Genomic DNA, 24,871 nt, shown 5'->3' on the forward strand with positions numbered 1-24,871 from the left:
ATTGCTGTGTATTTAAAAAATCACTAGGTAAGCAACCTCTTTAACCTGAAATTTAATTTTTTCTGATTTTTTTCTAATATAGTTATTCCAGCCTTTAGTAAACATTTGCCTAGTATTTTTTTCCATCTTTCTGATAGAGATGAAGTAGGATAATCAAATAGTTAGCTCAGAAATCCCATTAGGGGATTGTAAATAGAGAGGAAACTTTAAGGGGCTTTGAGAGATCATGGTGAGTTAATGATCATTCAAGAAAACAGGTTTGCTTAACTACAAAATCAAGTAAGCTCGCTAAGGAACAAAAACATGCAGCAGAAGAATGAGACGTGCCTCAGAACAATAGAACAATGGTGGCATGAAACCCACATTCTGCCCAGTGAGCTCATAAGTTAATGATCCCTAGGTCATGCTCTCTACACACATGATAATTTGTGGAAAGGATACACTTAAAAGTGAAAGCCCTTTATTGTACTGAGACCTAAAATAATTTTTCTATTACACCCTGACGGTCCTGGCTTGACCATGTAAGGACAAAAAAAAACTCCCCTGCCCAACCTGGAAGAGGAGCTGATAATGGAAGCATGATGTCTATTCAAGAATAAGGAAGAAGATGATCTTGTTCTCTCCCCACTTTTCCTTCGATTATAAAAAGGTAACCCACTAAGTCCTGGAATCAAGATTGTCAGAAGAAATACCAATAACCTCAGATATGCAGATGACACCACCCGTATGGCAGAAAGCAAAGAAGAACTAAAGAGCCTCTTGATGAAAGTGAAAGAGGAGAGTGAAAAAGCTGGCTTAAAACTCAACATTCAAAAAACAAAGATCATGGTATCCAGGCTCATCACTTCATGACAAATAGATAGGGAAACAATGAAAACAGTGACAGACTTTATTTTCTTGGGCTCCAAAATCACTGCAGATGGTGACTGCAGCCATGAAATTAAAAGACACTTGCTCCTTGGAAGAAAAGCTATGACCAACCTAGACAGCATATTAAAAAACAGAGACATTACTTTGCCAACAAAGGTCCATCTAGCCAAAGCTATGGTTTTTCCAGCCATCATGTATGAATGTGAGTAAAGAAAGATGCGCCAAAGAATTGATGCTTTTGAACTGTGGTGTTGGAGAAGATTCTTGAGCATCCCTTTAACTTCAAAGAGATCCAACCAGTCCATCCTAAAGGAAATCAGTCCTGAATATTCATTGGAAGGATTGATGCTGAAGCTGAAGCTCCAATACTTTGGCTACCTGATGGGAAGAACTGACTCATTTGAAAAGACCCTGATGCTGGGAAAGATTGAAGGCAGGGGAGAAGGGGACGACAGACGATGAGATGGTTGGATGGCATCACCGACTTGATGGACATGAGTTTGAGCGAGCTTTGGGAGCTGGTCAAGGGCAGAGAAGCCTGGCATGCTGCAGTCCATGAGGTCGCAAAGAGCTGGACACGACTGAGCAACTGAACTGAACTGAAGTACTCAGGGCAGTGCGATGCTCACCTACCCCCTCGTAAGCCTCACAAGCGTCCTATTGTAATCTAACTTTCAGTTTAGTTCAGTTCAGTCGCTCAGTCGTGTCCAACTCTTTGCGACCCCATGAATCGCAGCATGCCAGGCCTCCCTGTCCATCACCAACTCCCGGAGTTCACTCAGACTCACGTCCATCGAGTCAGTGATGCCATCCAGCCATCTCATCCTCTGTCGTCCCCTTCTCCTCCTGCCCCCAATCCCTCCTAGCATCAGAGTCTTTTCCAATGAGTCAGCTCTTTGCATGAGGTAGCCAAAGTACTGGAGTTTCAGCTTTAGCATCATTCCTTCCAAAGAAATCCCAGGGCTGATCTCCTTCAGAATGGACTGGTTGGACCTCCTTGCAGTCCAAGGGACTCTCAAGAGTCTTCTCCAACACCACAGTTCAAAAGCATCCATTCTTCGGTGCTCAGCCTTCTTCACAGTCCAACTCTCACATCCATACAAGACTACTGGAAAAACCATAGCCTTGACTAGATGGACCTTAGTTAAGAAAGTAATGTCTCTGCTTTTGAATATGCTATCTAGGTTGGTCATAACTTTTCTTCCAAGGAGTAAGCATCTTTTAATTTCATGGCTGCAGTCACCATCTGAGGTGATTTTGGAGCCCCCGAAAATAAAGTCTGACACTGTTTCCACTGTTTCCCCATCTATTTCCCATGAAGTGATGGGACCGGATGCCATGATCTTTGTTTTCTGAATGTTGAGCTTTAAGCTAACTTTTTCACTCTCCTCTTTCACTTTCATCAAGAGGCTTTTTAGTTCCTCTTCACTTTCTGCCATAAGGGTGGTGTCATCTGCATATCTGAGGTTATTGATATTTCTCCTGGCAATCTTGATTCCAGCTTGTGTTTCTTCCAGTCCAGCGTTTCTCATGATGTACTCTGCATATAAGTTAAATAAGCAGGGTGACAATATACAGCCTTGACGTACTCCTTTTCCTATTTGGAACCAGTCTGTTGTTCCATGTCCAGTTCTAACTGTTGCTTCCTGACCTGCATACAGATTTCTCAGGAGGCAGGTCAGGTGGTCTGGTATTCCCATCTCTCAGAATTTCCCACAGTTTGTTGTGTCTATCCCTCTACCTCTCACTAAATTCTTTCTGCATTGAGACATTAAGGATCAGAACTCCTCAGAGCCCTCTGAAACGCCACCTAGTGGGTTCACTTCTGCTTCTGAATGTGTTACATGCATCTTTTAGAACTATCCTATGTTTTTTGTGTATCTTTTATAAATACAGGTATATCTCAGAGTTATTGTGCATTCCCTTTCAGACTACTACAATAAAATAATATTGCAATAAAGCAAGGTCACAATTTTTTGGTTTTCCAGTGCATATAAAAGTTGTTTACACTCTATTATAGTCTATTAAGTGTGCCATAGCTTTATGTCAAAATGAAACCATGTACATACCTTAAGTAAAAAATATTTTGTTGCTTAAAAATGGTAACCATCATCTGAGCCTTCATGACGATGGATCATGAAGAGTCATGATCGAGGCTTCCCTAGGGGCTCAGTGGTAAAGAATTCACCTGCCACTGCGGGAGACACAGGTTCAATCCCTGGTCCAGGAAGATCCTACATGCTGTGGAGCAACTAAACCTGTGTCTACAACAGAGCCTGTGCGATAGAGGTGGGGAATCAAAACTATTGAGTCCAGTTGCCATAGCTACTGAAGCCCTTGCAGCTAGAACCCGAGCTCCATGACAGGAGAAGCCACCGCAGTGAGAAGCCCGCACACCACGACAAAAAGCAGCCCCCGCTCTCTGCAACTAGAGAAAGCCCACACAGCAGCGGAGACCCAGCACAGCCAAAAATAAGTAAATAAAATTAATGAAGCGACTTAGCAGCAGTAGCAGCAGCAGCATGATCTGTGGCACCCCACTCCAGTACTCTTGCCTGGAAAATCCCATGGACGAAGGAGCCTGGTAGGCTGCAGTCCATGGGGTAGCTAAGAGTCGGACATGACTGAGCGACTTCACTTTCACTTTTCACTTTCATGCATTGGAGAAGGAAATGGCAACCCACTCCAGTGTTCTTGCCTGGAGAATCCCAGGGGCGGGGGAGCCTGGTGGGCTGCCGTCTATGGGGTCGCACAGAGTCGGACAAGACTGAAGTGACTTAACAGCAGCAGCAGCATCTCCATAATAAATATAATAAAAATGAAAAAGTTGGAAATTTTGGAAGAATGACCAAAATGTGACACAAAAACACAAAGTGAGCAAATGCTGTTGGAAAAATGATGCCAATAGATGAGCTCAACATATGGTTGTAATAAAAGAAATGTTCACATATTGAGCTGTGGGAAAGTCATTCTGGCTTATACATGGGTTAACTGCTTTAATTATGAAATTAAAAGATGCGATGACCAGAAGTAAAGAATATCCACGTTAAAAGTAAAGATTAAATGCCTCCTGGGACCCCAGTGCTGGTCCTCTTTTGTTTAAGACCACTTCCCAGGTGCCAAATCCATCCTGACTCGCTATACTTGCTGTACTTGCTGGTCTGTTTTCTTGGTTTTTTAACTTTCTGTTTTATGTTGGAGCATAGTTGATCAACAATGCTGTGATAATTTCAGGTATACAGCAAACTGATTCACTTATGCATATGCATGCATCTATTTCAAATTCTTTTCCCATTTAAGTTGCTACATAATATTGAGCAGAGTTCACAGTAGGTCCTTGTTGGCTATCTACTTTAAATACAGCAGTGTGTACATGTCAACCTCAAATTCTCCAACTATTTCTCCCCCCGACCCTTCCCCCTGGTAACCATAATTTGGTTCTCTAAGTCTGTGAGCCTATTTTCATTTTGTAAATAAGTTCATTTCTTTTTAGATGTTACATATAAGCGATGCCATACAGGATTTTCCTTTCACTGACTTAGTTCACTCAGTATGACAATTTTTGGGTCCATCCCTGTTTATGCAAATAGCATTATTTCATTCTTTTTAATGTCTGAGTAACATTCCATTACTTCCCAAGAATCCGGCTGCAATTCAAGAGACCTGAGTTCAGTCCTTGGGTTGGGAAGAACCCCTGGAGAAGGGAAAGGCTACCCACTCCAGTATTCTGGTCTGGAGAATTCCATGGCGTGTATAGACCATGGGGTCGCAAAGAGTCGGACACGACTGAGCGACTTTCACTTTCAACCTTCCGTTGTATCTATGTATGACATCTTTATCTGTTCCTCTGCTGATGAGCATTTAGGTGGCTTCTATGTCTTGGCTATTGTAAGCAGTGCTGCAGTGAACCCTGGGGTGCATATATCCTTTTGGACCATGTTTTTCTCCAGGTATATGCCCAGGAGTGGGATTGCTGGGTCATATGGTAGCTCTGTTAGTGTTAGTCTTTGTGACCTCATGGACTGTATAGCCCATCAGGCTTCTCTGCCCATGGGGTTCTCCAGGCAAGAATACTGGAGCGGGTTGCCATTGGTAGCTCCAGTTTTAGTTTTTTAAGAAATCTCCATACTATTCTCCATAATGGCTATACCGATTTACAGTCCCACCAACAGTGTAGGAGGGCTCCCTTCTCTCCATACCCTCCCCAGCATTTGTTGTCTGCAGATTTTTTGATGATAGCTGTTTTGACTGGTGTGAGGTGATGTCTTATTACAGTTTTGATTTGTGTTCTCTATGGTCCATTTTTTAAAACCTTGAAGGAATGTATTTCTGATTTGTTTAATGTTCTTTGTTCTGATGAGTTATAAAACTGTGCTGAAAAGCCTGCTCCTCTGGAGCAGTTCCTCAGAGTAATCTGGAAAGCTGGCTTCCAGGCCACAGTCTTCAGCTGGCTTCAAATAAAACTCTTTTCTAGGGAATTCCCTGGTGGTCCAGTGGTTAGAACTCCACGCTTCCACTGCCAGGGGCAATTAAAATCCTGCAATTAAGGTCCCACAAGCTGTGCAGTGCAGCCAAAAAACAAACAAACAAAAAAAAAAACAAGAAACAAACAAACAAAACCTCTTTTCTATTCCTAATATAGATTGTTTATTGATTATTCTTTTGACAGTTATCATAAACCTTCAATTTGTAAAAAAAGCAATATCTGTGAAGCACAATAAATCAAAATGCAATAAACAGACGTATGCCTCTAGCTTGTAGCACAATTATTTTATAAACAGTATATTAGTTAGCTCAGTAGAAATTATGCTATGATAAATGTGGTAGGCAGAATAATGACCTCCCAGATACGTACCCATCCCAGTTCTTGGAACCCATGAACATATTATCTGACATGGCAAAAGAGACTTCACAGATGTGATTAAGGATCTTGAGATGGGGAGATTATCCTGGATTATTCACATGGACCCAATGTAATCACAAGGGTCCTTAGTAGTGGAAGAGGAAAAAAAAATGTGGAAGAGGGATCAGAGTTAGTAGAAGCTATGTCTTTGAAGAGGAGGAAGGAAGCCGCAAGCCAGATGCCAAAGAATGAGCCTGGTCGCCCGAAGAAATTAAACCTTACCTGCACCTTGATTTTAGCAGACTGAGACCCATTTTGGACTTCTGGCCTCCAGAACTGGAAGATGATAGATTCACATTATTTTAAGCCACTGAATTTGTGGTAATTTATTAGGGCAGGAAATGGAAATCCAACCCAATAATATCAATAATTATTTGATATCAATGATATCCAAAATCTCAGCAGCTTTCAAAACAGAAGTTTTTCTTTTCTTTTTTTTTAAAAGAGGAATTAGAAGAAATGTTTAACAAGAGTATTCTTTTTTTTCACTTTCTTTTTTCTTTAAATTATGAAAGTATGATAACACATTTACAGGAGGCTTGGAAAATACAGAACAAAGTTACATGCAATTCCACTGTATATTACAAGTTTTTTTTAAGTAGATAAATTAAGATTTTTAGTTTGAGTTTCAGTAAGAAGTCTCCTTTTAAAAAGAAATTGAATTAGAGTTGATTTACAATGTTTCACTGTACAGCAAAGTGATTTAGTTATACCTATATTCTTTTTCATTTTTTTCCTAATATATATATTTTACTGAAGTACAGTTGACTTACAATGTTTCAGGTGTGCAGCAAGGTGATTCAGTTATACATATGCACACATATTATTTTTCAGATTATTTTCCATTACAGGTTATTATAAGATATTGACTATAGTTCCCTATACAGTAAACCTTTTTTGCTTGTTGCATATCTATTTTTTTAATTAGAAAGCTAGCATTCAGTTCATACTAAGTCAAACAAGTAGAATCAAAATGTCATAATTTTTAAATTTTAATATTATATACAATATATATATTTCAGAAAACATGAAGTTTGTCTAATTAAAAATTTTTAGTTAATTTCTAGATTTCTAATTTAAAAAATTTGTAATGTGTACAAAGTCTTTTCTACCTCACTTGATAAAAGCTAGAGAAAGAACATTAAAAAAAAGATGAAGAAATTGGAAAACATAAACTAAATTAAATGGCAGCACTGAATATAAAATAGAAAAAGTGAAACAAAATAGTTAAAAGTAAAAGGTCCTCATATAGTCCAGTTGTTTTTAAACAGGGCTGCTCATTAGAAACACGTCTTGAACTTGAGAAAAAAAGCAATACCTGAGCATTTGTATTTTTCAAAAACTTCCAAGATAATTCTTATACGCACCTGGATTTTTAAAAAGTGATTACAGGTTTTTCTACTGAACCGTAGTTTTGGTGATATAGAATTTTATTATTTTTCTGTTGACCAATCATGATATAATGGTATTAAGTGAATAATAGTTACATAATCATAATAGTAAAAGGTGTTTATAAGTTAATGGCACCCCACTCCAGTCCTCTTGCCTGGAGAAGCCCATGGACGGAGGATCCTGGTGGGCTACAGTCCATGGGGTCTCGAGGAGTCAGACACAACTGAGCGACTTCACTTTCACTTTTCACTTTCATGCATTGGAGAAGGAAATGGCAACCCACTCCAGTGTTCTTGCCTGGAGAATCCCAGGGTCGGGGGAGCCTGGTGGGCTGCCGTCTATGGGGTCGCACACAGTCAGACACGACTGACGCGACTTAGCGGCAGTAGCAGCAGCAGCCAGACAAAAAATAAAAGATAATTACAGTTTCAAGTCATATTGGGAACATGATTAACCTAACAATAAAATATTACATACAATTTGGGGGGTCAAGCCGAGTGCTGTGGTAAGTGGAAGTGCATACACGCACATTTTCAACCACCCAGCCAGTCTCTTTTGGTTTGTGCATTTAATCCATTTACATTTAAAGTAATTATTGATATGTATGATCCTATTACCATTTTCTTAACTGTTTTGGGTTTATTTTTCTGTAGGTCTTTTTCTTCTCTTGTGTTTCCTGCCTAGAGAATTTCCTTTAGCATTTTCAAAAACTGTATTTCCTATTCATATTACACATCCTTCACTGTTTAGCTTGAATGTGTGTGTTTGTTTTTTGGCATGCCACACAGCATGTGGGGTCTGAGTTCCCTGACCAGGGGTTGAACCTGAGACCCCCACAGTGGCAGCACCGAATCTTAACCACTGGACCACCAGGGAAGTCCCTATGTTGTCTTTATTCTAGACCCCAGGCTAGAGAGGCTACCACCACCTGGAGGTACCTTTGACCCAGGGCAGATGGAAAACAGGAAAGGCCGAGCCACCTTGGAGCTCTTAAAGCTTCTACTGAGATGTGGCATGAAAGATTTCTGCTCAAATTCCACTGACTGAACGAAACCACGCAGGTAAACATACACGGAGTAGGAAGCAGAAGGAAGGACACATTGTCCTTTGGGGAGGGGGCAACATGTATGGGGGTCCTGGGGCAACAGGGGGTGGAGTGGGGGGGAAAGAGTTGACAGGAGAATTGAAAGAAGCTGCTGTAGCTGGAGGATGGTGATGGAGGGTAGGCTTGGGGTGCTCTTGGAGAGATTCACAAGGGCCTTGTAAGCCATTCATTCATCCAAATGTGAGCAACAGTAGGCTCTGAGTCAGCACAGAGGGTCTGGGGGCTCATGAGGCTGACAAGATGCCTGTTCTGAAGGCAGTGACCTGGTGGGGAAAATGCATGAGAAGTAAGTAAATAAGGAAGCGAGATGATTGCAGACAGTGATCAAATATGTTCTATAGTTTAAAAGTGTGTGTTTTACTTGTTTTTAAAATTTTTTATTGAAGTATAGTTGCTCTGGCTTCCCTGGTGGCTCAGCGGTAAAGAATCTGCCTGCCAATGAAGAAGACTTGGGTTTGATCCCTGGGTAGGGAAGACCCTCTGGAGAACGAAATGGCAATCCACTCCAGTGTTCTTGCCTGGGAAATCCCATGGACAGAGGAGCCGGGCAGGCTACGGTCCATGGGGTCGCAAAAGAGCCAGACATGACTTAGCAACTAAACAACCACATAGCTGCTTTACAAAGTTGCGTTAGTTTCTATTGCCGCTACTGTTCAGTCACTAAGTCATGTCCGATTCTTTGTGACCCCATGGACTGCAGCACACCAGGCTTCCCTGCCCTTCCCTGTCTCCCAGAGTTTGATCAGATTCATGTCCACTGAGTCAATGACGCTAACTATCCATCTCATCCTCTAGTCTATGGCAAAGTGAATCAGCTATACGTATGCACACGTGCTCAGTAGCTCAGTCGTGTCTCTTTGCGACTCCATGGACGGTAGCCCACCAGGTTCCTCTGTCCATGGAATCTTCCAGGCAAGAATACTGGAGTGAGTTGCTATTTCCTCCTCCAGGGGATCTTCGAGACCCAGGGATCGAACCTGTGTCTCCTACATCTCTTGCACTGGCAGGTAGATTCTTTACCACTGGGCCGCCTGGGAAGCCCATGTATACAGATATACCCTCTTTTTTGGATTTCTTTCCCATTTAGGTCACCACAGAAAACTGAGTAGAGCTCCCTGAGCTACACGGTAGATTCTCATTAGTTATCTGTTTTATACTTAGTGTTAATAGTGTTTGTATGTCATTCCAGTCTTCCAGTTCACCCCGTCCCCTCCTTCTCCTCTCGACGTGCATACATTTGTTCTCTACATCTGTGTCTCTATTTCTGTTTTGCAAATAAGATCATCTATATTCCACATATATTAGTTAATATACAAGTTTGTATTTTACTAAAAGGACTACTTTTTAAAAGATCACATCTTCTTCCATTCCCAGTCCATTTTTTAAAAAAATTATTAATTTATTTTCTTTTTGGCTGTGCTGGGTCTTCGTTGCTGCGAGGGCTTTCCTCTAGTTGCGGAGAGCGCAGGTTACTCTCAAGTTGTGGTTCGAGGGCTTCTCATTGCGGTGGCTTTGCTTGTCAGGAACAGAGGACGGGCTCTAGAGTGAACAGGCTTCAGCAGTGGCAGCGCGTGGCCTCAGTACTTGTGGCTCGAGGGCTCCAGAGCACAGGCTCAGTAGTCATGGTGCCTGGGCTTAGTTGCTGTGCAGCAGCTGGGATCTGCCCAGAGCAGGGATCAAACCCGTGTCCCCTGCATTGGCAGGTGGATTCTTCACCACTGAGCCACCAGGGAAGCCCCTCCCAGGTCTTTTGGAGTGTGATCATCAGCAATTCTCTGATCTTCAAAGAGAAACCTGACTGAGTTCCTGGGAACCCATTATGATTCTTTGAGTTTCTTGAGATGCGTCATCGTTTTCACTGTAAAGTGAATCTCATTGTTTTCCTGTTCCATGACTTCGAGTTTAATATCCTCTTCCTTCTTATCCCCCAACTCCTCAGTTGAAAGTTTTGAAATGGGAAGCTATTGTTTCGTGAGTACTTAAAAATGTGAACTTAAAGGGTGTTAAGGCAGTACATATTGCTCAAGTTATGTGTACTTTATTACGGGAAAAAAAGGGGGGAGAAGTCACCTGTCACATGTAGGTGCTGACTGTCCTACAAAACTAGAGTGAAGAGTAACTGAGTCAGTGAAGATGGAAAGGCTTAAGGTCTGCTTGGTGGGGCGCGTCGGGGCGCGGCGTGGAGGGGCTGAACTAGGTGGTCCTGGGCAAAGCCTTCCTCCACTTTGGAGCCTCTGGAGGGGCTCTCATATCCCTAAAGGACCTTGGAATGGGGATGTGGCCCCAGGGAATTCTCACTCCAAGACAATCTCCTCTCTGGTTCCCAGGTTTGGGGATTCCTGTATCTGGAATAAACACAGACACAACCAGCGACCCTTCCCCAGCAAGGCACAATCACTGAATATTTATAATTTGCTCATCAGCCACGCGCCGCAACCCAGGTCGGTAGCATTCTAGGTCCCGCACCTTGGCACTGCATTTGTAAAGAGCGGAGAAGGGCTCGTGCTGCCTTTCTGGCCCTGCGGTCCGGCTGGCCTGCCCTCACCCCTCTGGTAGGTGATGAAACTTGAGAGAAGCCTTTACCAGGAGAGCCGCAGCTGGGTGGTGCGTGGTGGAGACTGACTGGGTTAACTCTAAGTGGAGGTGAGTGGTGATGACGAGAAACCACACCCTTTCCCAGGAAGGGGCCTGATTGGTGGAGGGCTTCTAGGGCGGGGCAGCTCTGGGGCTATATAAACACACTCGGTGGGCTTGGAGTTATGCTGTAGGTTAACTCCTGAGCTCAGGTAAGTCTTCTGGAAGGAGGAGGCTGGGCTTACCTGTGGGAACCTAGATGGAGGCCGCTAGGTTGACCAAGCCGTTTTGGAAGGGACCTGTAGTTGGAGTCTCTCTCTTTGTAGCCCCAAATGTTTGTGGTGGCTCCACCTCAAAACTCGCCCTAAACCCCAGTATTTTTGTCTGATAACGTCCTTGTCTCTGGGCTTCAGTTTTCCCTCTGTGAAGTAATGGTCTGCTGGTTTTTTCAGGGCTGCTTGATGAAGGGTGAGGGGTGGTTGTGAATTGGGCGGCAAGAGGCACCGTGAGTCTCTGGCTTTGGGGTCAGACAGGATCCACCTTGAAGTGGCCATGAGACCTCCATGCTTCAGTTTCTGTGTTTGCAAAATGGGTTTACTTACCAGGACGAAAAAAGTTAAAGCATTTAACACAGCTCCAGGCACTTAGGAAACCCTCAGAGGTGCTCGTTGCTGCTGTTGTTACTCTCTGGCCTGGTCTGGGGTGCCAGGAGGAGGCGTGCAGGTGCTGTAGCTCCCAGGAATTCTGCTGCCTTTCTTGTCTCCTCACCCCCACCCCCACCCCTGTTTCTCCATGCCCATCCCTCCACCCTCTGGAGGTCCTCTGTCAGGCCAGCCACACTGATCCCATTGACTTGTGCAGGGTTAATGGGGTAAATGCTAAGTCCTGGGGCTGCTTTCTTTACAGGTCACCCTCTCCCACCCCACCCCACCCACCCCCAACCCCCCAAGAGATGAACGATGCCCAAGATCCGGCCACAGTCCCTGGAGCTGGCACCCAAGTGAAGCTGAGGGGCTGGAGCCATCAAGGTGAGGGCGATGAGTCTTCCCATCTCCACCAACACCAGGAGCTCCGGGCCTTCCTCCACCTTCTGGGTGAGTCCACTTGGGGGCTAGCACAGAAGGGACTGTGAGGACCAAGCGTGAACTGATGTGAGAGGTGGGATCTCAGCCTGCCCACGTCTCGGTCCCATCCCTTCTCAGGTAACTCTGGTTTAGCAGGTTTGGGAGGGGGGGCGGGAGGAGGCGGTTCATGTCAGACATGTCAGAAAGTGGGTTCAGTGGGGGCTCGGGCTTTGGAACTTAGAATGCTGCTCTCGTCTCATGGGGGTGAGGGTGGTAACTCCAGGCTACCATTTCTCCTCCTCTCCCCCAGAGCACAGTTTCCTCCAGGATTTCCTCTCCAAAGATCCCTGTTTCCAGATTTCAGACAAGGTGAGAGTGGGGGGAGAGTCCAGGCTCACTCGGGGAAGGTTGAATTAGTGAGCCCTGAGTGCTGCTAATGCATTGGGTCCCCTGGTTTTGTGGAGGGAGTGCCCCCATTTTAAGCCCTTGTCTTTGCAGGTCCCCCCGCACCATTTTACCCTGGATTTTCTAGGCCTGCTCCAAGCCCACAACCTGCTTGATGGGCTTGGCACAGTCCCCTCCCCTGCCTGCAGTGCCCTGCTTTAACTCTCCCCATTTCTGTGTCTGCAGTATCTCCTGGCCATGGTGCTGGTCTACTTCCGGCGTGCCAACCTGCAGCTCAGCGAGTACACCCACAGCAATCTGTTCCTGGCACTGTGAGTGGCCCGGGTGCCTGGTGGGGATGCCCACTTGGAGTCGCGGGGGGGTGGGGCAGGGCGGATGCTTACAACCTCTGTTCCCCCTGTCCCCCACCTCTGTGGCCAGGTACCTTGCAAATGACATGGAGGAAGACCTGGAGGACCCCAAAAGCGTGATTTTTCTGTGGGCCCTGGGCCAAGATTGGCATCATCAAGTGTCAGACTTCCTGCATCAGAGGGACAAGCTGTGGGCACGGATGGGCTTCAGGGCTGTTGTGAGACGCCAGAGCTGTGAGGAGGTGAGGCCCCCCCCCCGCCTCTGACCAGCATCCCAGGGTGGGGGAAAGAGGCTGGGCCTCCCACCTCCCACTTACCATCTACTCTTCTCATGCAGGTCATGGCCAAGGAGCCGACCCACTGGGCCTGGACTCGGGAGCGGCACCCCCACCATGGCAGGGCTCAAAGGAGCTACCCAAAGGCCCAGATCCCCCTCCCCCGGGGTCCCGGCTTCTCGCCACCCCACTGTCCTCTCTGTGCCTTGCCCCCTGGCCGCAGCCTCTGCTGCCACCGCCCCCGCCCCTTGCCTGTCTTAGCCAAGTGCTTTTCCTACAATGCTGAGTGGCACCGCCCTTCATTCCAAGCTTGGCCCTGGAGTAGGGGCTTCCTCATTGTCCTGCCCACCCAGCTGCCACTGGAGCCAGGCACCTACACCCTCCACAGTGAGTAGTGGACAGAAGCTGGGGGCGGGGTGGTGCCGGGAGGAGCTGGGAGGCAGGTGCGGAGCCCAACAGAATGGGAAGGAGGGACATGGTGCCTGGGGTCCAGCAGGCTTGGGCAAGTGTCCAGGTTGCACCCTCTTGCTGTGTGAGCTTGGCAGGCTTCCTCTGAGCAGCTCTCTGTCCTTCCTCCCCCAGTCTTCTCTAAGCTGCTGCTGTGCCCTCGGCGCTGATACTCGCAGGGTGAACAGCCCATCTGCTTGCCTGCTGGCCCAGTGCTCTACTGACTGTGGCCCCTCCAGCCTCCTGTCTTCTTGGCCTCAGGCTGGCAGGGCTGCTCACGCCTCCTGCCCCTTCCTCCCAACCTGCAACTTGTACCCACTTTGACCTGGCTCCTCTAATAAATTCATACCCACAGGACATCAGCTGTGCTTAGGCCCTGGTCTGGGTCCTTCACCCAGGGTGGGAGTAGGGAGGAAGTTTTGGGGAGGGGGGGCATCTGCCAGATTTAGGTACCAGTGGTTGAGACCCCTGAGCACAGGCCCTGCAATAGATCCCCCTTCCCACTGGCGACCAGTCCTCCATTGTTTCTCCTCTTTAACATCTTAGTGGATGCTGAGACCCACATAGAGCCCACGGAACTGAATGAAATGAGCTATATGCAGTCCTTAGAAGAGGGCCTGGGACCTACTGGACCAAAAAGAGCTCCAAAGGAAAACGGCTCTATGTCAGTCTAGGAATGCCTGCAAGGTGAGGTCTTTTTCAGAATGAGCCTTAGTCCTTGCTCTGGGCTGCAGTTGCCTCTTGTGACCCCATGGACTGTAGCCCACCAGGCTCCTCTGTGCATGAGATTTCCCAGGCAAGAATACTGGAGTGGGTGGCCATTTCCTTCTCCGGGCGATCTTCCCCACCCAGAGATTGAACTCAGGTCTCCTGCACTGCAGGGGATTGTTTACTGCTTGAGCCACCAGAGAAGCCCATATTATGTGATGAACTATGTCAGGTTTGCTCATGCTTGGGTGGTAGTGGTGAGGAGCAGGATTTTTGGAAAGACCGTCTAGAGTAGTGATTAAGACTTGGTCTTTGGTGCCAGACAGTTTAAAATCAAAATCCAGGTTTCTGTATGACTTTAGCACAACAGATTTAATCTCCTCTACCGCCTCATCTGTAAAATGAGTATTACACTAGAAAGGATACTGTTTGAGATTTGGATGAGATAATACTAGAAGGGTTTAGAACTAGATCTCAAGAAAGGAGCTCGGATGTGGGTGTTATCAGTAGAGGGAATTGCTGCCCAGAGAAAGGTTAAAGTGGAGTGTATCTGGAACAGAAAGAAGGCAGAGATGTCTAAGGGGTCAGGTGGCAGAGGAATCTAAATGTAATTTCCCTCCCTCCTCTCTGAGTGGTTCCCAAGAAGCATGGGGGTGAAGCCTGGAGGCTGCAGACATTAGAAGCCGAGAAAGGACTGTAAAGTATTTTTAAGAGTTTTTCAAGTAGGTAATATAGTCACATGTATGTTTTGAATTTTGAACCAAGAGTCACCTCCTGCCCCTGACTACCAGCCCCCTGGTTCTCCTTCCTTGAAACAATGGAAATGATCATTTATGTCCATCCAGAGAACAAATCTAAATGTATGAAACCAAATGTGGTATAATAAAAATACACAAATTTGGTCTTTGTCCCTGCTTCCTGGCACAGAGTGCCTAATACCCTTGGAATTTTCAGAGTTATAGGAATGTCTTTTGTTACTCATAATGAGCTCCTATAGATCACACCAGAGTTTATGCTAATGAGGTTATTCTGGATGGTGGCTGTTGCCAAAAAAACTGATTTAGAGGGTGGGAACTTTCAGCTTCCCCAGCTCATCCAGGAAGGGCGAGGCACTAGAGATTTGGGATTCTGGAGACAGATCTGACTTTCCATCCTGCCTCTACTACTTACTGCTAAAGTGACAATGAGTAATTCTTATCAGTAATACAGGGACAGTGATTCCAATTTCACAGGATTGTTGTGTGGATTACATAAAATACATACAAAGGTTGCAGTCATGGGGGGAGGGTGGCATGTCTTTCCCTATGAATCTCTCCTATTTGGCTGTTCCTCAATTGTATCCTTTATAATAAACCAGTAACAGTAAATAAAGCATTTTCCTGAGTTCTGAGTCTTCTACTGAATTATCAGTCCTGAGGAGGGGGGTTATGGGCATCCCCAAATTTGTAGTCAGCCAGACAGGAGTATGGTCACCTGGGGGTTCCGTTTGTGGCTGGCCTCTTGTGGAACTGAGATGCACGGGGCCTGTGCTAATTCTGGGAACTGGTATCGGAATTGAATTGTAGGTGCCTAGATGGTGTTAGGGAAAAGGCGATGGCACCCCACTCCAGTGCTCTTGCCTGGAAAATCCCATGGACGGGGTGAGCCTGGTGGGCTGCAATCCATGGGGTCGCAAACAGTTGGACACGACTGAGCGACTTCACTTTCACTTTTCACTTTCATGCACTGGAGAGGGAAATGGCAACCCACTCCAGTGTTCTTGCCTGGAGAATCCCAGGGATGGGGAAGCCTGGTGGGCTGCCGTCTCTGGGGTCACACAGAGTCGGACACGACTGAAGTGAATTAGCAGCAGATGGTGTTAGAGTTGGTGTAGACGAATCACATGGATTCCTATCTGCACATTCCTTTTGACAGCTGTATAGTACTCCTCGGTGTGGGTGTACTCTTTTTTTCTTATTGACTAGCACATGTTTCCACACTTCTGCTATTCCAAACAGTGCCATAGAGCAGTGGCCCCCAACCTTTTTGGCACCAGGGACCAGTTTTGTGGAAGACAACCACTCACCTTCTGCTGTACGGCCCAGCTCCATTAGACTGGTACTGTGCTGGGGATCCCTGCTGTAGAGAGTCACTAAGACTCTGTAAAAGTGTGAAAGTTGTGTAAATCAGTTCTGAATATTTATTGGAAGGACTGATGCTGAAGTTGAAGCACCAACACTTTGGCCACCTGATGTGAAGAACTGACTCATTGCAAAAGACCCTGATGCTGGGAAAGACTGAAGGCAGGAGGAGAAGGGGACGACAGAGGATGAGATGGTTGGATGGCACCACTGACTCGACGGACGTGAGTTTGAGCAAGCTTGGGGGTTGACGATGGACAGGGAAGCCTGGTGTGCTGTAGTCCTCAGGGTAGCAAAGGAGTTGGACATGGCTGAGTGACTGAACTGAACTGACTGAAGACTTTGTAGGAACAGCATTATTCAAATATGAAACGGAGTGAATTCCTAGAAGAATTGTTCAGCCAAAGGTTAAGTCAAAATTGTCATCTTTTTTTCAAGGACCATTTAATTTATTTTTTGGTGGCACTGGGCTTTCACTGTGGGATGCAGTCTTCTCTAATTATGTCATTCTCTAGAGGGAGAGGCCTCGGTAGTTTCAATGTACCACTTCAGGGCTTAGCTGCCCTGAACCACGTGGGATCTTAGTTCCCTGATAAGGTATCAAACCCACATTCCCTGCAGTGGCAGGCAGATTCTTAACCATTGGACCACCAGGGAAAGCCTCCAAAATTGTCATCTTGAAGAACTTTGCCACATGTCCATATGTTGGGGCTGTGTCTGAAACACCTCCCCAGCCTCCAGCTGTGTGAAGGCTGTTTTCCACAACACTCACCAATCAATGAGGAACAAGGTTATTTTATGTTTGCCAAACTGCTAAGGAGAAAATCGTGTCTTGCTGAAGGTTTAGTTTGTATTTCTTTTTTCTTTCAAGTGAGCTTAAGCATTGTTTCATACATGAAAGAGCTGTGTGTCTTTTTTGTGAACAGTTCTTATCTTTGCCCATTTCTCCACTGTTTTTTGATACTTGACTCATATGTAAGGAAAAATAGCCTTTCAGGATGTAAATTTTAAGTATTTTCTTCAGTTTATCCTTTTAACTTTGTGTGTGGTAAAATAAATTTTTGTGGCTTCTGGGTTTCGTGTCACAGTTAAAAAGAATTTTTCCACACTGAGATGATTAAAAGGTTAAAAGAATGTCTCCCTTAGCTGCTGGCTGTATTTTTGTTTTCATTTTTTACATTTAAATCTTGAGTTCATCTGGAATTGATCATACACAAAACTCCCTCCCATTTTCCTAATGCTTTTTAATGAAAAACTCATCTTTTCTCAACACATTTGAGATGCTGCTCTTATATACTAAATTCCTATATGCATTTGGACCTGTATCTAGATTCTATCTTTCATTGATCTATATGTATCAGTACCCCTCTTCATTAATTATTATATAACAATTATTTAATCATCATAGATTGGATTTAATACCTGATAGTGTTAGGCTCCCTAATGGACCCCCTGATGGCTCAGATGGTAAAGAATCTGCCTGCAATGCAGGAGACTTGGGTTTGACCCCTGGGTCAGGAAGATCCCTTGGAGAAGGGAATGGCAATCCACTCCAGTATTCTGGCCTAGGGGAATTCCATAGACAGAGGAGCCTGGCAGCTACAGACCCTGGAGTCACAAAAAGTCTCCAGGGTCAAAACTTGACTGAGTGACTAACACTTACTTTCACAGGGTTAGACTCCTAACTTGTTTTCAGAAGTCCTTGGCTATTCTTGCTTGTTCAGTTTTCCATAGAAACTTTAAATCATTTTTTTCTAGTTCTTTTCCCCAAATCATCTGTTAGAATTTTTTTTTTTCACTTGTTAGAATTTAAAATTTTTTTTTGGCTGAGTCATGTGGCATGCTGCTGCTGCTGCTGCTAAGTCGCTTCAGTCGTGTCTGACTCTGTGCGACCCCATAAACGGCAACCCACCAGGCTCCCCCGCCCCTGGGATTCTCCAGGCAAGAACACTGGAATGGGTTGCCATTTCCTTCTCCAATGCATGAAAGCGAAAAGTCAAAGTGAAGTTGCTCAGTCGTGTCCGACTCTTAGCGACCCCATGGACTGCAGCCTACCCAAGCTCCTCCGTCCGTGGGATTCTCCAGGCAAGAGTACTGGAGTGGGGTGCCATTGCCTTCTCCGGATTCATGTGGCATCCAGGATCTTAGTTCCCCAATCAGGGATGGAACCCGTGTCCTATGTATTGGGAGCTCAGAGTCTTAAACACTGGACTACCAGGAGAGTCCCTAGAATCTTTAATTTTGATCACGCTATAGATTACTTTCAGAACAGACATCTTTATGAAGCATCTTTGTATCCAGAGTGACATGTCTGTCCCCTGCCTCTACTTCTTTCAGGCGGCATGATGGCCAATGACTCCCGAATTTGTTCCTCTATTGGGAGGGCTGTTCCCACCTCCAGGCACCTCCCCTTGGATGAGGGCGGGTCCCACAGCTTTCTCAGTTCAGTCACTCAGTTGTGTCCCACTCTTTTCAACCCCATGGACTGCAGCACTCCAGGCCTCCCTGTCCATCACCAACTCCCAGAGCGTGCTCAAACTCATGTCCATTGAGTAGGTGATGCCATCCAACCATCTCATCCTCTGTCGTCCCCTTCTCCTCCGGCCTTCAATCTTTCCCAGCATCAGGAGCTTTTCCAATGAGTCAGTTCTTCACATCAAGTGACCAAAGTATTGGAGTTTCAGCTTCAGCATCAGTCCTTCCAATGAATATTCAGGACTGATTTCCTTTAGGGTCCCACAGGTACCTCCCTAACCTGAACCTCCAGTATCCCCTCCAGATAAGAGTCCCCTACACCATGAATCTACTCAGATGGTCTAGAGTTGTCTTTTTCCTCCCTGTCTCCCAAGAGCCATATCCTATCAGTGGCTAAGTTCTACAGGTCTTTTTAGCAGCTTTACTGAGGTATAGTTGACATAAAATAAACTATGTATACTTCAAGGTTCATTTTTGTTGACAATATATACCCCCACAAAACCAATACCACAGTCAAATAATGGACATATCCATTACCCCCAAAAGTTTCCTCAAGCCCCTTTGTAATCCTTTCCCACCTGCCAGCCCCCCATCCCCCACAGCAATCACTGATCTGCTTTCTATCACTAAATTGCTATCATTTTCCTAGAATTTTCATAGAAATGAAATTATATAGCAGGCCCTGATAGCTCAGTTGGTAAAGAATCCGCCTGCAATATGGGAGACCTGGGCTTGATCCCTGGGTTGGGAAGATCCCCTGGAGAAGGGAAAGGCTACCCACTCCAGTATTCTGGCCTGGAGAATTCCATGAACTGTATAGTTCATGGGGTCGCAAAGAGTCGGACACGACTGAGCAACTTTCACGTCCCTTTCTGTCTTGTTTCTTACACTCAGTATAATTATTCTGAGATTAAGCCATTGTTCCTTTTTATGACTGAGTAGTATTCTGTGGTATATATGTGGCACCACAATTTGCTTATCCAGTCACAATTTGTTGATGAACATTTGGTTATGTCTAGTTTGGGCTGTTACAATTAAAAATTGCTATGAATATTCATACACAAGTCTTTGCGTGGACACATGCTTTTATTTCCCTTGGGTAAATGCCTAGGAGTGGAATGGCTGGGTCATATGATAGGTGTATATTTAACACGTATGCTGTAAGTTGATGCATTTGTGTCCGACTCTTTGCGACCCTATGGACCGTAGCCCAGTAGGCTCCTCTTATTCATGGGGTTTCTCCAGGCAAGAATACTGGAGTGGGTTGCCATGCCCTTCTCCAGGGGAACTTCCCAACTCAGGGACCAAACCCAGGTCTGTCTCCTGCACCGGCAGGCGGGTTCTCTACCACTAGCACCACCTGGGAAGCCCATATTTAACTTCATTGTTCTTTTTTTTAAGGTAGACTAATTTTTTTTAGAGTAGTTTTCAGTTCAGTTCAGTCGCTCAGTCATGTCCGACTCGTCCCCATGAATCGCAGCACGCCAGGCCTCCCTGTCCATCACCAACTCCCAGAGTTCACTCAGACTCACGTCCATCGAGACAGTGATGCCATCCAGCCATCTCATCCTCTGTCGTCCCCTTCCAGCATCAGAGTCTTTTCCAATGAGTCAACTCTTCTCATGAGGTGGCCAAAGTACTGGAGTTTCAGCTTTAGCATCATTCCTTTCAAAGAACACCCAGGACTGATCTCCTTTAGGATGGACTGGTTGTTTTAAGTTTACACAAAAATTGCTCAGAAAGTATAGAGGGTTCCAGTAGCCCCTTTCCCATCGGCACAGTTTCTCTACTGACATTTTGTATTAGTGTGATCTATTTGTTACAATTGATGAAACAATATTGATACATTGTTATTAAAGTCTATAGTTTACATTAGGGTTCAGGCTTGTTTAGAAAATTGTGTTTATTTTACTTGGCTGGGCCAGCTCTTAGTTGCAGGCAAGATCTGCCCTCTTTGTTGCAGCCCATGGAATCTTTAGTTACATTTGAACTCTTAGTTGCAGCATGTGGGATCTAGTTCCCTGACCAGGGATGGAACATGGGGACCCTGCATTGGGATCTTGGAGTCTTAGCCACTGAACCACCAGGGAAGTCCCCAGGGTTCACTCTTGGTGTTGTACATTATATGGGTTTAATAAATATCATGTATCTACCATTACAGTATCACACAGAATAGTTTCAGCACCCTAAACATGCCCTGTGCTCCCTTCCCCCACCTTCCCTGAAAGCTTGGCTATCACTGATCTCTTTACCATCTCTAGTTATACCAGTTCCAGAATGTCATATAGTTGGAATCATACAGTATATAGTTTTCTCATACTGGTTTCTTTTACTTAGCAATATGCATTTAAGGTTCTGGCATCTTTCTGTAGCTTGATAGTTTATTTCCATTTATTGCTGAATATATGTTTAACTTTTAAAGAAACTGCCAAACTGTTTAACAAAGCAGTGGTATCCCACCAGCATCGTATGAGAATTCCAACTCCTCCACATCCTTGCCAACACTTGGCATGGTTAGTCTTTTTAATTTTAGCCATTCTAGGTTTGTAATGTGGTCCTTCTAGTTGTTTTAATTTGCACTTCTCCAATGAATAAACATTTTTTCAGTGCTTATTTGCCATCACACGTCTTCTTGGGAAATGTCTATTGAAAGCTTTCACCCAATTTTACTGGATTATTTTTTTAAATTGTAAGAATTCTTTATACATTCTAACTACAAGTCCTTCATCAGATATATTTTTTGGCAATGATTTCCTCCTCTGTGGTTTTTCTTCATTTTTATAATAGTGCCTTTTGAGGAGGAACAAAGTGTTTTATTTCAATACATTTCATTTTTTTTTTCTTTTATTATCTGGGCTTTTGTGTCATATTTAAGAAATCTTTACCAAACCCAGTGAAAGTGAAAGTTGCTCAGTCATGTCCGACTCTTTGTGACCCCATGGACTGTATAGTCCATGGAATTCTCCAGGCTAGAATAATGGAGAGAGTAGCCTTTCCCTTCTCCAGAGGATCTTCTCCACCAGGGACCGAACCCAGGTCTCCTGCATTGCAGGTGGTTTCCTTACCAGCTGAGCCACCAGGGAAGCAGATCATAACCTGCATATCCTTAATTCAATACACTAGCTCTGGCCTCTCAAAATGTGGGGATCAAGCTTCATTAAAATAAGGCTGGATCATTACTTACACTCTCTACCAAAAAACAAATAAAAAAAATGATAATGCTGGTACTCGTTATAACAAAGTCCAGAAGAAATATGTCCAGCACCCAGAGTACTCACGTTATATTGCCTAAAATATCTAGTTTTTAACAGAAATATGAGACATGCATAGAAATAGGAGTTGGAACCATATAGTAGGAAAAAAGGGCATTTGAAAAATGACCAGTAAAATTACCCCAGTAAAATTAGGTGATATCGCAGCAAAAATACAGTGAGGCCAAAAGGCAGAGGGAAGCATTCAAGGCATGCTAAGAAAAAAACCTATCAACCAGAATTCCATCTTGACCAAAACTACCTCTGAAAGATAGAGACAAAACAAAGATCCTCTCAGATCAATAACAACTGAAAAAAATGTATTAATAGCCAATTGCCTCACAGGGATTACAGGAGTTCTTCAGCTTGAACACTAGGGATTCCAGAAGACAGTTCGTATTAACATTAACAAAGAAAAACACTTGTTTATCTAATGCTTTAAGAATAAAAGGCAGAATACAATTTTCTTTTAATTGATGTCAAAGGAACTATGTAAAATCCTACGTATGTCATATGTTAGTACACTACAATATACAGCAATGTGATACCAAACCCAAGACAGACTTTATTTTCTTGGGCTCGAAAATCACTGTGGACAATGACTGTAGCCACAAAATTAAAAGATACTTGCTCCTTGGAAGAAAAGTTATGACAAACCTAGACAGCATATTAAAAAGCAGAGACATTACTTTCCTGACAAAGATCCACGTAGTCAAAGCTATGGTTTTTCCAGTAGTCACGTATGGATGTGAGAGTTGGACAATAAAGAAAGCTGAGAACCAAAAAATTGATGCTTTCAAACTGTGGTGCTGGAGAAGACTCCTGAGAGTCCCCTGGACAGCAGAAAGATCAAACCAGTCCATCCTAAAGAAAATCAGTCCTGACTATTCTTTGGAAGAACTGATGCTGAAGCTGAAGCTCCAATGCTTTGGCCACCTGATGCAAAGAACTGATTCATTGAAAAAGACCCTGATGCTGGGAAAGATTGAAGGCAGGAGGAGAAGGGGAAGACAGAGGATGAGATGATTGGGTGGCATCACTGACTCAATGGACGTGAGTTTGAGCAAGCTCTGGGAGTTGTGATGGACAGGGAAGCCTGGAGTATTGCAGTCCATGGGGTCGCAAAGAGTCGGACATGACTTAGTGACTGAACAACAACAATGCTTTCTCCTAGAGGTTGTTGTTCTTTTTTTTTTTAATTTATTTATTTGGCTGCACCGGGTCTTAGTTGTAACATATGGGATCTTTTAGCTGTGGCATGTGGGATCTAGTTCCCTGACCAGGGATTGAACCGTCTCCCTGCATTGGGAGCAAGGAGTCTTAGCCACAGACTAACAGAGAAGTCCCTCTTCTAGAGTTTTCATAGTTCTAGGGTTTATATTTAGGTGTATAATCCAGTTTGAGTTAAATTTTGATATGGTGTATCCTATTAATAAATAGTTTTCAAATCCATCTCTTTCCCTCTTCTGTCTACCACCTCTGGAGTTTGAGCCACCCACTTCCAGGTGTCCTCCATCATCTGTACAAATCTGAGCAGGCTTCTACCTCAGGTAGAACAAAATCCATCTTCCACAGCCCACCCAGGCCTGCTACAACTCTCCTCTCTCTTTCTCTCTCAGCTCAAGCAACACTCAGAATATTTTAGTTCCTCCATACGCCAAGGCGACTAATTCCCCTACCTATCCCAACCCTGCCATAACCTCTTTGTCTGATTTATCTTTACTCTAATACCCTGGATTAGCGAGGGCTTCAGCTACGGGCTTCCTCCACATCATTCTTCTTCCCAGTTAATCATGGGTATAAGAGTCGAGTCAATGTCTGCCTCCTTCAGAGGGAGCCAAGGCCTTGGGTCTTCAGCATCTGATGTCCAGGTGACCACGGCACCTTGCACTTACAGGAGGTGGTCAGTGCCCATTTGGGGAACAGTCAAACGCAGTCAGCTGGAGTGACAGTTTAGTGAAAATAATCTGGGGACTCTGGGGCGCATAGGTTGAGCCAGAGTGCTTTGAGGGGAAGGGGGGCCTTGGCTACCTCTCCAGAGCATCTCCCAGGCTCCTGCTCCCTGCATTCCAATCACAAGGAACAGTTGCAGTCTCCTGATTGACCTGTGTCCCTCCAGTCCCTGGACCTTTGCACACGCACAGTTCTTTCAGTTTGGAACGCCCTTTCCAGCACCTCACTGCCTAGTTAACCCCACTTTTCCAATAAGATTCACCTTTCTTAAACCCCAAAGCTGAATCAGAAGAGCAGCCTCCTCTAGCTGGGCCTGGTCTGCCTTAGTCATGGATCTGCTATGCAAAGACCTGTCAGAAGGGTTTGGTCAAGATCGGACACATAAATGCCCAATGGTGATGAGCAAAGAGCTCAGAAGCTGGTTCCAGGCCTGACTCACCAGTTGAAGGAGCTCAGCAAGCTGCACTCTTAGGCCTCAGTTTTCCTCATCTGTACACTAGGAGTGAGAATGGAGTCAGATTAGATCAGTAGCCCTTAACCTTCTTGGGATCAGTTCAGTTAGGTTCTGTCACTCAGTCGTGTCTGACTCTTTGCAACCCCATGAATCAAAGCACGCCAGGCCTCCCTGTCCATCACCAACTCCTGGAGTTCACTCAGACTCACATCCATCGAGTCAGTGATGCCATCCAGCCATCTGATCCTCTGTCGTCCCCTTCTCCTCCTGCCCCCAATTCCTCCCAGCATCAGAGTCTTTTCCAATGAGTCAACTCTTTGCATGAGGTGGCCAAAGTACTGGAGTTTCAGCTTTAGCATCATTCCTTCTAAAGAAATCCCAGGGCTGATCTCCTTTAGAATGGACTGGTTGGATCTCCCTGCAGTCCAAGGGACTCTCAAGAGTCTTCTCCAACACCACAGTTCAAAAGCACCAATTCTTCCACGCTCAGCTTTCTTCACAGTCCCTCAAATTCGAGGAAGGCTA

The 24,871-nt window shown here is 45.0% G+C and overlaps 1 protein-coding gene across 1 annotated transcript; it reads left to right on the plus strand.

The window, feature by feature from the left end:
• Window positions 1–11,796: 11,796 nt before the first annotated feature.
• SPDYC (speedy/RINGO cell cycle regulator family member C) lies at window positions 11,797–13,740 on the plus strand. Its single transcript, XM_040256344.1, has 5 exons — window positions 11,797–11,938; window positions 12,219–12,277; window positions 12,539–12,624; window positions 12,734–12,905; window positions 13,001–13,740. The coding sequence occupies exons 1-5, from the start codon at window positions 11,797–11,799 to the stop codon at window positions 13,331–13,333; spliced, it is 792 nt and encodes a 263-aa protein (XP_040112278.1). The 3' UTR covers window positions 13,334–13,740.
• The last annotated feature ends 11,131 nt before the right edge of the window (window positions 13,741–24,871 follow it).

The sequence above is a fragment of the Oryx dammah genome, unplaced genomic scaffold (genome assembly GCF_014754425.2).
Source record: "Oryx dammah isolate SB20612 unplaced genomic scaffold, SCBI_Odam_1.1 HiC_scaffold_15, whole genome shotgun sequence".
Classification (NCBI taxonomy): Eukaryota; Metazoa; Chordata; class Mammalia; order Artiodactyla; family Bovidae; genus Oryx; species Oryx dammah.

What these genes read in the sequence shown, in the direction of transcription:
- SPDYC (XM_040256344.1), top strand. Translation starts at nt 11,797, where the DNA reads ATGAACGATGCCCAAGATCCGGCCACAGTCCCTGGAGCTGGCACCCAA. An exon ending in AGCAATCTGTTCCTGGCACT is followed by an intron (nt 12,625 to 12,733) that starts GTGAGTGGCCCG and finishes CTCTGTGGCCAG; the next exon opens with GTACCTTGCAAATGACATGG. An exon ending in GACGCCAGAGCTGTGAGGAG is followed by an intron (nt 12,906 to 13,000) that starts GTGAGGCCCCCC and finishes CTTCTCATGCAG; the next exon opens with GTCATGGCCAAGGAGCCGAC.